General features: G+C 36.3%; 1 protein-coding gene across 1 annotated transcript in view; it reads right to left on the bottom strand.

Moving 5' to 3' along the window:
- Positions 1 to 1,510: 1,510 nt before the first annotated feature.
- The window catches only part of LOC103800472 (disks large homolog 1), a gene marked incomplete at both ends in the record, with an annotated part of 45,401 nt that continues 33,587 nt past the window's right edge, over positions 1,511 to 13,324 (bottom strand). Inside the window, 3 exons of the mRNA XM_009072850.1 lie at positions 1,511 to 1,610; positions 6,727 to 6,796; positions 7,608 to 7,784. Of these exons, the coding sequence (XP_009071098.1) occupies positions 1,511 to 1,610; positions 6,727 to 6,796; positions 7,608 to 7,784 (347 nt within the window). The remainder of the gene's footprint in view (positions 1,611 to 6,726; positions 6,797 to 7,607; positions 7,785 to 13,324) is intronic.

Here is a 13,324-nt window from a genome sequence, read left to right on the forward strand (position 1 = left end):
TCTGAGAAGAAAAGTTATCTTTAATGACCTCTAATGTCATCTCTTTAGTGATTAGTTTTCCTATGCCATAAACATCTAACAGTTTAATATCTGTGATGAAAGCAAGGTCTTGACTTTTTTTGTCATTTTAGTATTTTTACTAATGGGGGGTATATATGCAAACAGATCTGTTATGAGTTCTCAGCAACTTTTGAATCTTACTGTATTGAAGTACATATACAACAAATGCTTATGTCTCCTCTATTAGCTTCCCCTCCACCTAGTCTAAAGCATCATAGGCATTTGAGTCAGGCAGAAAAACTCTCATAGTGTTTGTTAAGGAGAGGTTTTGTTTGCTGTAAGTAGCTGTAAACATCAGTCGCCTAGAGAGAGGAGTGAAAACTGTAACTAGTTGAAGTATGACAGCAATGGTTGTACTATTACTGTAAAAAGCCATAAGGTTATTTTTCAATAAATAAAAATACAAAGACAAGATAGAAGTGACATTAAAAAATAATCACTGAATTTAAAAACACAGTACTGTTAAGGACAAACAAGTAAGCACTGGTAAGCTTTTGAAAACCAAAAAAAATAAATAAATCTAATGTGATAGCCACATGAACTTTAAGCAACACATTCCTGAAAGCAAAAACCCCCAGAAGATTACAAACTAGGAAAAGCTTATGAACCATTTTTAGAGTCAACCTCCTTATGCCAGTAGATCACCAGTCTCAAAGAGATCTGTCAAAAAAAACTGTAGTAATTTTTCAGATGGAGGTTAAAATAACTTGGGAGTATTTTGATCACTTACTCAGGCCTTTTGATCCCATGTCGTCAGGGACCTCCTGCAGAGTAGTCCCCAGAGGGCAAGCAATAAAAAGACAATCACAAAGAAAATAATTGTCAGTAATATATAAAATTGGCGCTACGACAGGAGACAGTTCCCAGAACATCACAGGGAAAAATTTGTCTGTATAGGATTTGACCTGACTGGCACATGAAGTGTAATCAATAATGCAAATGGCAGAAAACAGTTTGTTTGGAACTTGGTCTGAATTAGCAAATTTCTGCCACTGCTCTTTGAGAAGACACTTTTTTTAGTGCTGGCAACAACAACGAAAATCAAAGTAACCTCTCTTCATTAGGCAAATCAAATTAGAATGAATGACTTTGAAGAACCAGTCCAAAGGGACTGATTTGAGAAGCTGGAAAACATGCTGTGCCTTCTCCTCCAAGCCAGAAACAAGGAAGCATCACTGACAGCACTGGAAGGCACTGCCTCCTCCAGATACGTACACGCTGTCACTCAACAGTATTGCCCAGTGTATTCCAAACTGGGATACTCTTGGGTTAAATTTCACTTTGACAGCAAACAAACGGTTGCATTGATTTTGTAGATTGGTTTGCCATTGGCACGGAAAGCTCCTTAGCCTGTTGCAGCTCATGAAACTGTCTCCATGGTAACACCCTACTGCACTCTAGCAGGCCCTTCTACGTGTGCTTCGCTCTCCATTGAATGCCACATACTTACGGTCAATATCACTGGTTTCCTGCTCACTCTGGTCCTTGTTCTTGTAGAAGGGAAATTTTCGGGAAAAGAGGTTCTTTTTACGCTTGTCATTGAATGACTGCTGAAGAAGAGAAGGAGGGGCAAAACAAAGGATGTCTAATGTCTGTGTGAACAAAGGCCCAGCCCAGCAGCTCTGTGGAAGCTGACTCCTACAACCACATTATGCAGTGCATAGTTCAGGTTAACACTATTGTCTCAGCTCATTAGAAATAGAGATTGGGATTTGTTCGTACCCTCTGTATTTCACATGCTTAGCCCTGAGAGCACTGGCAGGCTGGTTCATTGTGCATGGCCTGACCTTTATTTCACAAATTTAGGCTTCTAGGACTGTGGAAAAAAATGAAAAACTAGGCTGCTGTAGGATGGCCAAACCATAATGATTCAAAGCCACTTAGATCACTGATGTAGCCTCATGTATGGGTTACAGTATTTATAAAGAAAGTTGAGGCTTTACACATGCTTTTGCAAACAGCTGATATTAACACAACACACCAGAAGTATTTGCCAGTGTTACCCATTTGCAAAGGCAAAACTGTTAATACTCTGGTGACAACTGCTAAATAACATATCATACAGTAAAGAAAAATGGAAGTTAAAAACTGGCGTTGTACCAAATACTCTAAGTAACGGTGAAGTCGGAAAAAAGGGAAAAAGAAATGTGTCTAGCTAAAATGAAATATCTAAACAACTAAAAAAATCCCCAAACCTGTATTTGTTTCCATGTTTAATAAATGCAATTTATTGCCAGTTCACTGAAAGAAATTACTTTGTTCTACCTAAGTCTGCATTCCAATACCAAGATTAACTTTCAAAAGAGACAAACTCCTTCCATTTATTTATTGTGGCACTGTATTTTTCAAGGGGCATTTATAATTCATTACCCATGAAAAACCCCTGTCTACCAAGGTTCATGTTCAGCAACTTTTGACATGAACTGCTCATGTTGCTGAAGAATTTCTGTATCTCAATTGCTACAAAAATTTCTAGAGTTACCTACACAGACATATACATCCACTTGAATATAAACTATTATTGTGGTCCTTGTCCAAGTGATGGAGAATAACTGTGTTTTCATTCATATATAGGTAAGTCTACAAGCACAACTGACACAAAATTTAGTAATATCTGCCATGTCTTCTGCTGAAGACATTATGTGACTACAGCACCTTTAATCTGCTGTTCCAAGTCAATAAAGAAATACCAATAAACCAGTAACATTTTTATGGCAATTATGGCCAGAATTAGAACAAATACAGCGAACTTGATGCCAGCTAAAATTTCTTTTCATCTTTAGGCATAAGTGATTTATCTGACCAGTGTGGCAGACATGAAATTTGCCACAGTTTCGTCATTCGATTTGCAGAAACTGCAATGGGAAGTATGGCAAAAGTAAGAAAACATCCAGCTTGGTTTTGAGACCCTGTGCTGCAGGGGGACTCTTTATTTCTAAGTTAAGTCAAGTCCATGTGCAGCAGGAAGTAATACAAGTGCCACAGAAACATATTTTAAAAGCTACTGTTAAAAAAAATCCCAAAAAATTCATACATTAAAGACTCTGTTAATAGCTATTTCAAGAATTTGGAGCATATTAACTTTCAAGTAATTGTCTTCAGCCAATGTGAGCTCATCTTCCTCTATTACATGTCATACAGTTGAAAAAAGCTGTATCATCTTAGAGATGATCTTAGAGTTGCAAAAAGATATGTCATCATACAGACTCCCCAGGGAAACGGTCACAAACCAAGCCTGACAGAGCTCAAGAGTGTTTGGACAATGCCTTCAGGCACAAGGTGTGATTCTGTGCAGGGCCAAGAGTTGCACTCAACGATCCCTTGTGAGTCCCTTCCAACTCAGAATATCCTGTGATTCTGTGATCTTTTCTATCAGCATGAAGGATGGAATGAAACAGAGTAACAACTAGGGGTCAAACAGGACAAAGTTTGCTGAAATGCTGGGCCACTGCGACACCAAAGCTGTGTCCTACCCCAGTACTAACAACGCTTCTGGCCATCTGTTTTAATACAGACTTGCTTGGCAACAGCAGACAGTGAAACATCTAGGGATATTTTCATTACCAATGTTTAAAAAAAAGGTTACTTAAAATTACCAGGTGTTAAAGAGGCACATGGTATTATGGGAGCACAATCAGTGACATTGAGCTCTGGAAATAGCAATACTGTGCTAAGGAGGAAATCCATAAAACCTTTAATTGCTTTGCATCTGTGTTCGACTAAAACTGTTGTTCCACTGTAAGAATTGGTAAATTATCAACCTGACACATGGACAAAAGATCTAGTTTCAAATCAATCATATGCTTGCAGGAACCATAGTTGGCATGGGCAAAGCTTTAGGTTATGATCCTCCTGACCTTTTTTATCTGAAGTCAAGTCATTGCAATTGATTTCTCACAACCAGAAAGGTTAATGTAATCCACAGAACAAGGGCAACAAAGAAATATGCCCAAAGGAGATCTTTGCTGAATATACTGAAAAATACTGTCTCACATCTATATAAACGTTTCATTTGGGCAAGTGCCTCAGTTTGGTAAAAGAATAGGAGACATGAATATAACTAAGCTAAAGTGGTGCAGTACAACTGAGTGGTAAGTTGTACTGTACAGTGCAATTTGTACAGTTAAAATAAAAGGAGTGGCTAAATTACTGTACTTCACAAAACAATCAGGTTCTTCATTATATTTTTGAAAATCTTTCATAATAGTAATAATTTTAATTTTCTGTACAGTAAGCCTTACTGAGCTAATAATAAATTTCATATACTGCATGTATAATGGTCAGAGTCAGTTCCATTGCCAAAAAAAAAAAAAAGAGAAAATAAAAGTAAAATTATACTAATTTTGCATAAGATTAGCCAAAAGATTATTTTTCAAAGATACCATGATTATAAAAAGCTAGAAAGGATTTGCTTATTAGTTGAAAATGCATAGTAATTGCATTAAATTTTTCAGAAGCCCATGGCAAATCATACACAGGTAATGAGCAAGAATATATTAAACCAGAAGCAGCACAGAAAATGAGATAAATGTGAATATGAAAGGAACAAACAAGGAAAAAAATGTAACCATTTCTGCTCCAGACTCTCTTATTTTTCCTTAAAATGAAAGGAACATGAATTTTAACGTTAGAATAACTAGGGTTATTCTTTAACATCTTCATGTAGAAATTAACTATACAAAATTGGGATTTCATCCTGTTCATGGAGTATTATGATGTACAGCAGGAAAGCACATAGTCCATGAGGACATGTATGGTGCAGCCAACTTACTGGGGAAACTTCACCAGGACAAATACAGGAAGAATACTTTAAGGAGAAACTCTATTGTTAAAACATTTACAGCTGAAGCAAAAGATTGTGACCAGCATAAGCATGTTTGCAACATGAAATGTTACTAAAGCAAAAGAACTGCAGTTCTGTATCAATGGCAAGCGTAGTTGCTTTTCCACTTGGAATTCCATGCATCTCTGTGGTGCTATGCTAGTACCCAGGGACTGCTCTGGTCAAAATGCTACTTCAAACACATCGTTCATCAACTGTTTGCAGCTTATTGGTAGACAAACTACAAACCATGCAATTACCTTTTGAGGAACATAGTAACATTTTAAAAATTATTTCATGCAATGCAAATAATCTGAAGTATTTAAGACATTTCCTTTGTGACTTCTAAAAAATGAACTCAAATGACTCTGTCAGTTGATAACATTTTATTCCAATACCAAAAGATGCACCAAACCAGAAAAAACTGCAAATTATCTAGTGAATCTCCAAGGCAGTACCATAATTGTATATCAGAAAGTAGCTAGAGATATTGATTTCTTTTTAATCAAATAATTATAGGGAAAAAACATAACTCTTCATTAATAACTGAAACCCTTGCCATGTAGCAGAGGAATGTACATATGGATTTGACAAGTCATTAAAGTATTAAGTCCTACACTATCAGTGTAGAATACTGAAGCTTTAATATTTTATATATGAGATTTTTTTGAAGTTATATAAGTATTGTAACTGAAATAAATGACTGAAAGTAATCTTTGGGATTTACTAATGCCACAGCATTAGTGCAATTAAATATATACTATTTAGAAAGTGTTAAGAAATAGCTTCCTCAGGAGCTTGAATCATGCTTCAGATTCTTAAAAATGATAATATATGATTACTTTAGAAAGCTCTTACATCTAAAATGGATATGCCTAAGTCTTGAAACTACTAGTTATATACTATTGGGAGAAATTCTAAGGTTGTGAAATTGTTTCTCAAAATTCAGAATGACCAAAACATTGCAAAAAAACCTCACCCTCAAAACCATAAAAAAAAATTTGGCTGCTGTGCCATTTTGAAATTGCTATAATTTCAGCTCCAAACATCCCTATTATTACTTAAGTAGCCTCACTGCTTTCCCACCACACATTCCCATCAGGGAACTGCATCAATTAATAAACTAATTTAATAAACTAAAATTAAAACCAGAATTTCTTTTGGATTGGGATATTTTTCATCAGCATTGGCTATTTTACATGATTTAAGCACAGCCTGGTAAGTACTTGCATCAACAGTGAGAGAAACCAGGTCTGAGCTGGAGGCTGATTCTGGTTTCGAGTTTTGTTGGCCTAAGCCCTTGCATGAAATTCTGTAGAGCTTCCATATCCATAATTGTAATGAAGAAGTTACTTTATGCTGTCTAAATAACTGTGTAGTTTATAAAACCTCATTTAATCAGAGGGATCCTGTTGACCTTTACTTCCTTGTTTTCTAGATGCATTAAAAAAATCTTAAAGAAATGTTTTACTTTTCCTGGAAGTTGGCAGTAAGTCCCTTCTCAAATAAAGGGAGTCCAGGAGTACAAACCATACTCAAGGACTAAATTGCTCTATAAACAGCACTTGCAGAGCTGTTAGAAATGACACTATTCAATACCTGATTAATATATAAAACTCTTACTACATTACAGTATTAATGAGAATATATATTTCTATGCTATTTCTTTAAACAATTTGCAGTGTTTTGGCAATTAAAGTCTGCTTTGGTGCTCAAAATTATTTTATTTCTGTTTGAGAAAACTTAGTCTGTTCACTAAAATCTGAAACTTAGGCTCCATCGTAAACCACTGAAAACTGTTACCATTCACAATACTAGGTGTAATTAGCACTTCATTAACTCACCCCTTTATCTCCTCTTGTTTTGGAATTGAATTTCACTGTCTTTAAACGGGCTCGTTCCTTTTTCTCAACTCTACCACAAAAACACACACAAAAATGGTAGAATCAGCAAAACACCAGAAATTCATGTTACTGCTCATTACATCAGAAGTATATTGGTGTACCTTTTGTTCTGTACATTTTTACTGCCTATGACACATTCAGCACATGGAAGCCTGCTAATGGAAATATTAGAAAAGTAGGGTATTGTTTCTCAAGTGATGAGCTGTGAGAGCAGTGGAGTCTTTTGAGGCTGTCTAGGTTCAATATATCCGGAGGGTGCAAAGAGAAAACAAGATGTAATAAGTGAATGGACTCAGTTATGGGTCAACAGCAGGTACAAAGATTCAGAGCACCTAAACTCTTATTTGAGTCTCTAGTATGGCAACAAACACCTTGCCTCCACTGACTCAGGCCACCAAAGAATGCTCTTCCAGTTTTCCAGATTCTGGATAGAAAGAATTCATAATAGTGTCATGACTTGAATAATAGTGACTTTGCACCTTTTCACACATAAATGCTGCACTGTATTAAACCCACATCATGTTATTAAACCCACTGCTTGCTTGCTTACAGTGAGAACAGGGAAATGGATGTGGACTACCTTTATCAACTTCAGCACACAATTCCTAAGGCTCAATAAGATTTTAACAAGCTTCTCTCATTGAGTTAATCAGAATCCCACTAGAGATCACTTTTTGTAAAATAAAAAAAATAATAAATCAAACTTAAGTGGCTGATGTGGTTCACAATTAACAACAAAGAGAAAAGCATTTGCCATATATGTATTAATCATCTCAGACATTTAATAGCAGACATCTCAAAGTCAATACAGTATGACATACCTCCGCTTGCTTGGGATAACTCCAATTTCATCACTCTCTCCATCTGGAGTTACCTGCCGTGCTTGCCACCATTCATCATCAGAAGCATTAATGACATGGAGAATATCGCCAAATTTGAAGTTCAACCCTTGACTTGGAAGGCCACTATCTTTAGTCTTGTCATAATCAAAAAGAGCTCTGCATTAAACATAGAAAAAATAAAAAAAGAGAAGAGTATGAATAGCACAAAATAGAAAGGAAGGTGCCTGTGTTGTTCGTAACTGATGGCATCATTCTGACAGGTACTAAAAAGAAGGCTGAACACACTCTCATACACATGCAGTGCTGCAGTATAATACTGACACACACTTCTAAGTTTTAGTGAATGAGAACAAACTTCATACCGAGCAAAACTCTAGTGCTTTACAAAAGGTCCCCAAAAGACACCCCCTGCAATTCAACGTGCACTTTGCACAGAGCAAGTTACATGTCAGCCTAGGATAAAAAAGGCAAGCAAGTATTTGAAGCATGCAGTACTGTCAAAAGTTCTGTAATGTACAGTTATATATCAAGTTATAAATTGAAATTATTTTAGTGAATAAAAAGTACTGTCTTCAAAATAAGTCAATATTCTGCTCACAGGGGGGAAAAAAAGCCAACTTAAAATATGGTCTGATCACCACTTTGCTGCTGTAGTACCCCAAGGCAAAGAACCTTATGCACATTCTTTTGGAAAATTCCCAACCATTTCAAAAGAATCTCATCCTTTTTCCTAAGGTAAGCCAGTTTGCAGATAATAGGTACTGGCAGGAGCTGACAGCAGCTGTGTGACTACCATTTTATTAACATTCCCTTTGCCAGCAAGGTTGGTTTATGCAATTCACTGCTACACATACCCACATTCATGCCTGCTTGGCACTGACTTCTGTCCCCCTTTCTTGGTTATGAAAGAACAATTGGCTGGAAAGGCACATGGCACACCACACTGTGGAACTGATATGGGTTAAAATTAACGTCTTTTCTCCCTGTTGGATCATTTTCTAGCTGGCCTGGTTCCCTGAGGAACTGACAAGATCTGCAGTATGTTTCTCCCAGCACAGCTGAGAGTTTAGTGAGCATGTTGAGATGAATGATGACAGGAGCCTCTTAGCAAACTGAAAGGGATGCTCCTAAGACTCTGCCTCATGAAGGACTCTTACATTTGAAAAAGGTGCATGAACCTCACCTACATAAGTGAGAAGTGCTTGTATGACATAGTAAAAAATCTTCAAGTTTATTTCATCTGCCAGTTTGTATGTTTGCCAGTGCTGCACTTGCTACATGATACCCTAACTCGCTGTCCTCTATACCAAGCTCATCACAAAGTACTACCAATAGACTACAATGCAGTGATTTAAAACAGTCATCTTCCTTGTCCAAATTCAGTTTGTTTCTTCAGCTCACACATTGGTCTTACGTACCTTCTTCTGCTAATTTTTAGCACCTACAGATTTTTTAACCCATATAAGTACATAAGTCATAACCTGTGTGCTGCAAAATGTACTCTAGCTTTGGGAATTTTGCCTTTCAACCACTAAGTACATTTCTTTGGGTTTGAACTTTATTTGGTTCATAACCAATGACAAATTGTTTACAGGGCAAAAATTCAAAATCTTTTGTCAGATTAATCCATCTTTAGCATCTACAGTGTTTGAGACACCACACCTTTCCTGGGCCATAAAAAGTATTAAAAATGTTTCCTAAAGGATGAAAGGTTTTAAAAAGCATTTTCTAAAATGTCCAGAACACAACAGACATTTTAAAATGGCTTAGAAATATTTACTGTTGTGATACACAAAGCCCTATATTTAAATTTGCAATACTTTCAGTTAAGTTTATAAAAAAATGTAGGCTTTCAGTTTTTAAATAGCTTGGAAGCTGAAATATCACCTTCCTTCAACAGTCCAACCTTCATGATAAGATTTTCTGGCTTAATTCCCTAACTTTAGATATCCTGATTCTTTTCAAAAAAGATCAGAACCCTTTTTTGGTTTGAACTAGCCAAAATACTGCATGTAAGATAATGATACACATAGGAGTTATTCCTCCACATTTCTTCTGCACGTTTGTTCAAGAAACACTCTGGACAAATATCATTTCATATCTCAAAATAAACTGCACAGAATCCATCCTGTACTTTCACTGCAGATTCAAACTGTATATATTTGCACTGAATTCATTACATACATCATGAAATTAACTTCCTGAGATTTCTTGTTAGCATTCAAGCAATGATTTATACCAACATTACTTTTAACTTGTATGTTTTTGTTCAACTATAAACCAGTATGAGCAGTGAGCTGGGCCTGACAGCATTAACTTGTGTGTTGACTGCATGAGAAAAAAACCCAGGAGTGAAATGGAAGCACAAATGGATAAAAACATTATCATCAACATGTGCTCTTCCACCTTCAGAGATGGTTACACACAATAGTTTTTGCATAATAAGAGGCAGTTTCATCAAACATTTTCTCTGATGAGGTCACTTCAAGAAAAAAGAATTTAATTGGAGAAAAAAGTCAAAGCTGACAGTTTTATAATAAGATCAATTAGGGTGACACATAGTAGTGACAAACCCAGGTAGCTAAAATTTATAAAAACGCCAGAAACTGGTAATGAACAAATAAATGAGCCAAAAAGCAAACAGAATTACAAAAATTTCTGTTGACTCCAACTGATTAACATGACTTTTCCTGTATGCCTGGCACATCATCAGGAGAGAACTCATTTCACAGCCAAGATGACATATTCATCTACAGACTGGTATATATAAAGTTCCACTTCTATTACCTCCCTGTACAAAGACTTTTATTACAGATTAACAATACCATGTACACATTTTTTCAGTGTAAGTTTTTTAAGGGTTTAGTTAAAATTTCCTAACTGTTTCTAAACTGTTCATTTTCTTCCACTTGGAGATGCAACCATTTTCTGCTCTAACTCAGGCAGAAATCAGCACCGTTGTTTGAATTTGGAATGCATCGCCTTGGTCAGAAAAATGCACAAAGGTAAAAGTCATTTTCAATGTTGAACATTATGCACATTGCAGCCTGAGATTAATCATTATCAGATGAGAAGATGAGGAAGAGATTTACTCTCTCTCAACATATTATCACAGACACTTGATACCATGAAGGTATCTCACATATGCTTTTTGAATCTGCAGATGGAGGAAAGTATATAGGTGTAGCTCAGGTGCAAAACCAAAACCATAATAAGAAAGCATCTCTCTCCTCTTAGAATGAAGATCAAAAGAAATATAAAGCATAATAAGAGAAGGCCATTCCATCAGTACATCTCAATGAGCTGGAGGAGAGTTAGATGTGTAAATGTGGAGTTAGCTGCTGCTGAATTGCTGTATTTGTGTTGCCCAGCAAGGACTGTTTGCTAATTGCTGTTCATCATGTGTTGATATATATCCAATTAAGAAGAAAAAATCTACCATTTTACTTTTGTACTTTTTTACAATCGTCTTTTAAGACAAACACAACTGCCTTTTCCTTGATACTACATAACACCCCCAAAATGCTGCTTATGGGCAGACTACTCATACAGGTACCAAGTTTACAGGGATACAACAATGCACCTGATTTTATTTGCTATTTTACTACCATGATTTTGATAAAACACCAGAGATTATTATTTCCAGAGCATTTTTGTTTAATAGGTATTCTACAATTGTGGTTGAATGTCTATAAATATTTTACTGTTGGATTTACCATTCAATTCAGCATTGTGTTACATAACTGGACTCCTTTAAGGCACATCCAAACCCAAATATTACTGGAAAAAGATGCTCCAGTTACTAAAATTGGCCTTGAATTGGTACAATTAAAAGTACAGTATGATTATACCAGAGGGACTTATAATATGGAATAAAGTGGATAACTAACATGTTCTGTCAGTATCTAGCAATATGTGAAAAGATTCATAAAAGTTACTTCAGTGTGGTCAAAATTACATCAGAAACCACACAGAACAGATGTGAACCCATTCTGTGCATACCAAATTGCCTACCAGTCTTTGGCAACTTTTGGTGTGATAACAAGAGCAGATCTCAAAAGCCCTAGCAGCACCCTCTGTTAAGAGCTGTGGGGAGAAAAGTACTTTTGCTGTGGAATTTTTGCATTTTAGATTTTTGTTCAGACTTATAACGAAGCTGATTATCAAGCCTCAATAGCCTTTCTTGGAACAGGGATCACCAGTCTCCATGAGGCTCCTGCCAACAGCCTGGAGAAAGCTTCAAGTTCTGCAGCAGTTGGCGAAGTCAAAAGCTCAACAACTTCCATCGGTGGAATAAAAGCTCCATAAACATAAAATGCTTGTCAGTGGCTTAAAATATCAGACCAATGTGTGAAATGAGCATAAGCGGTTTAGAGCCTAATCAGGCTATAGCTAACCAAGCAAAATAAAAGCATTTACAATAGTTTAGGCTTAGTTATACGATGAGGGCTAAAGCCATCAATCTTGGGAATATGGAAAGGAAGATCCTGGCACAATATCCATGTGTACACCTACCTGTGGAAATTCAGAGACATGGATCACATGATATCAAGCACTTATCCTTAGTACTTAAGGCATTTATCTCTAGAAACTTTATTTTTGACCCCCAAAACAATTAAGGTAGAGAAAAGTAGAAAAAAATATTAAGATCAACTCTGGAAGACCAGAATGCAGGTAAAGCTCCTAAAACAACAGGTCAGAACATGTGAGCTACCTGTTAAAGTCAAGCTAGGCAGAAGCCCTATGAGTTATTAGCTACATTTGTTTTGAAGCCTTGAGAAATACATTGCAAAGGACTGAGACTTTCCTGAGCACAGATGTAATTACTCAGGTAGCTCCTACATGTTAGACTTGCTTTCCCATAGCTCAATAGATAGAACACACCACGAACAAAACAGCATCTACTTCGGATGGAAAAAGTCAATAGCACCCGAGCCTAGGATTTCAGTCAGCAAATCAGTGAGGACCTCCAACATTTTAAACCAAGTTTAACCCAATTACCAGAATTATTTAAGTCTTACCTTCCCTGCTGAGACATTCTAGCCTTTACCCTGAGGCTACTGCTCTGATTCAACACAGAGGAACTCAACGAACAATTTGTTTTTAAAAATGCAACACTTTTACACACATAGCATACTTAAAGCATTATGCTTTATCTGTATATCACCTTAGCACCACTTCCCTGTGAAACCACCTATTCTCTCATCTGCTTCATGCTCATTTATATTTCCACTTCCTTTCAGCCTCCTTTATGTTTAACTTGCTAAGAATAAATTAATGAAGTCTACTCAGTTCATTTGCTTTGATGCATTTTCTCTCTTGGTTACCATGGAAGAATATTCCGTAAAAAAATGTTACTGGATACAGATATAAGATTTTGTAAAACAAGCTGAGAATACAACTAAAGTAAGCTGAAGGAATTAAGATGGAAATCTGTCAAACCTTAAGTAAGGGAGGACTATAAATTTGAACTCAAATATTGAACAAGGGAGAACATGAAGACGACTGTCACAAAACCACAAACTGAACTAAGCAAGTTGTTAAGACTTCACATACACTGACTTAATGAATAAAGGTAAGTTGTTGCTGAAGGATTATCTTCTCTCTGAGAGTCAGGACAAAAAGCAAATAACAGCACCACTCTTCAGAGTTCATATTGGGTTCTTAGGGCTATTACTTCTTTTTCAGCTATATCA

The sequence above is a fragment of the Acanthisitta chloris genome, unplaced genomic scaffold (assembly GCF_000695815.1).
Source record: "Acanthisitta chloris isolate BGI_N310 unplaced genomic scaffold, ASM69581v1 scaffold38874, whole genome shotgun sequence".
NCBI classification, from domain to species: domain Eukaryota; kingdom Metazoa; phylum Chordata; class Aves; order Passeriformes; family Acanthisittidae; genus Acanthisitta; species Acanthisitta chloris.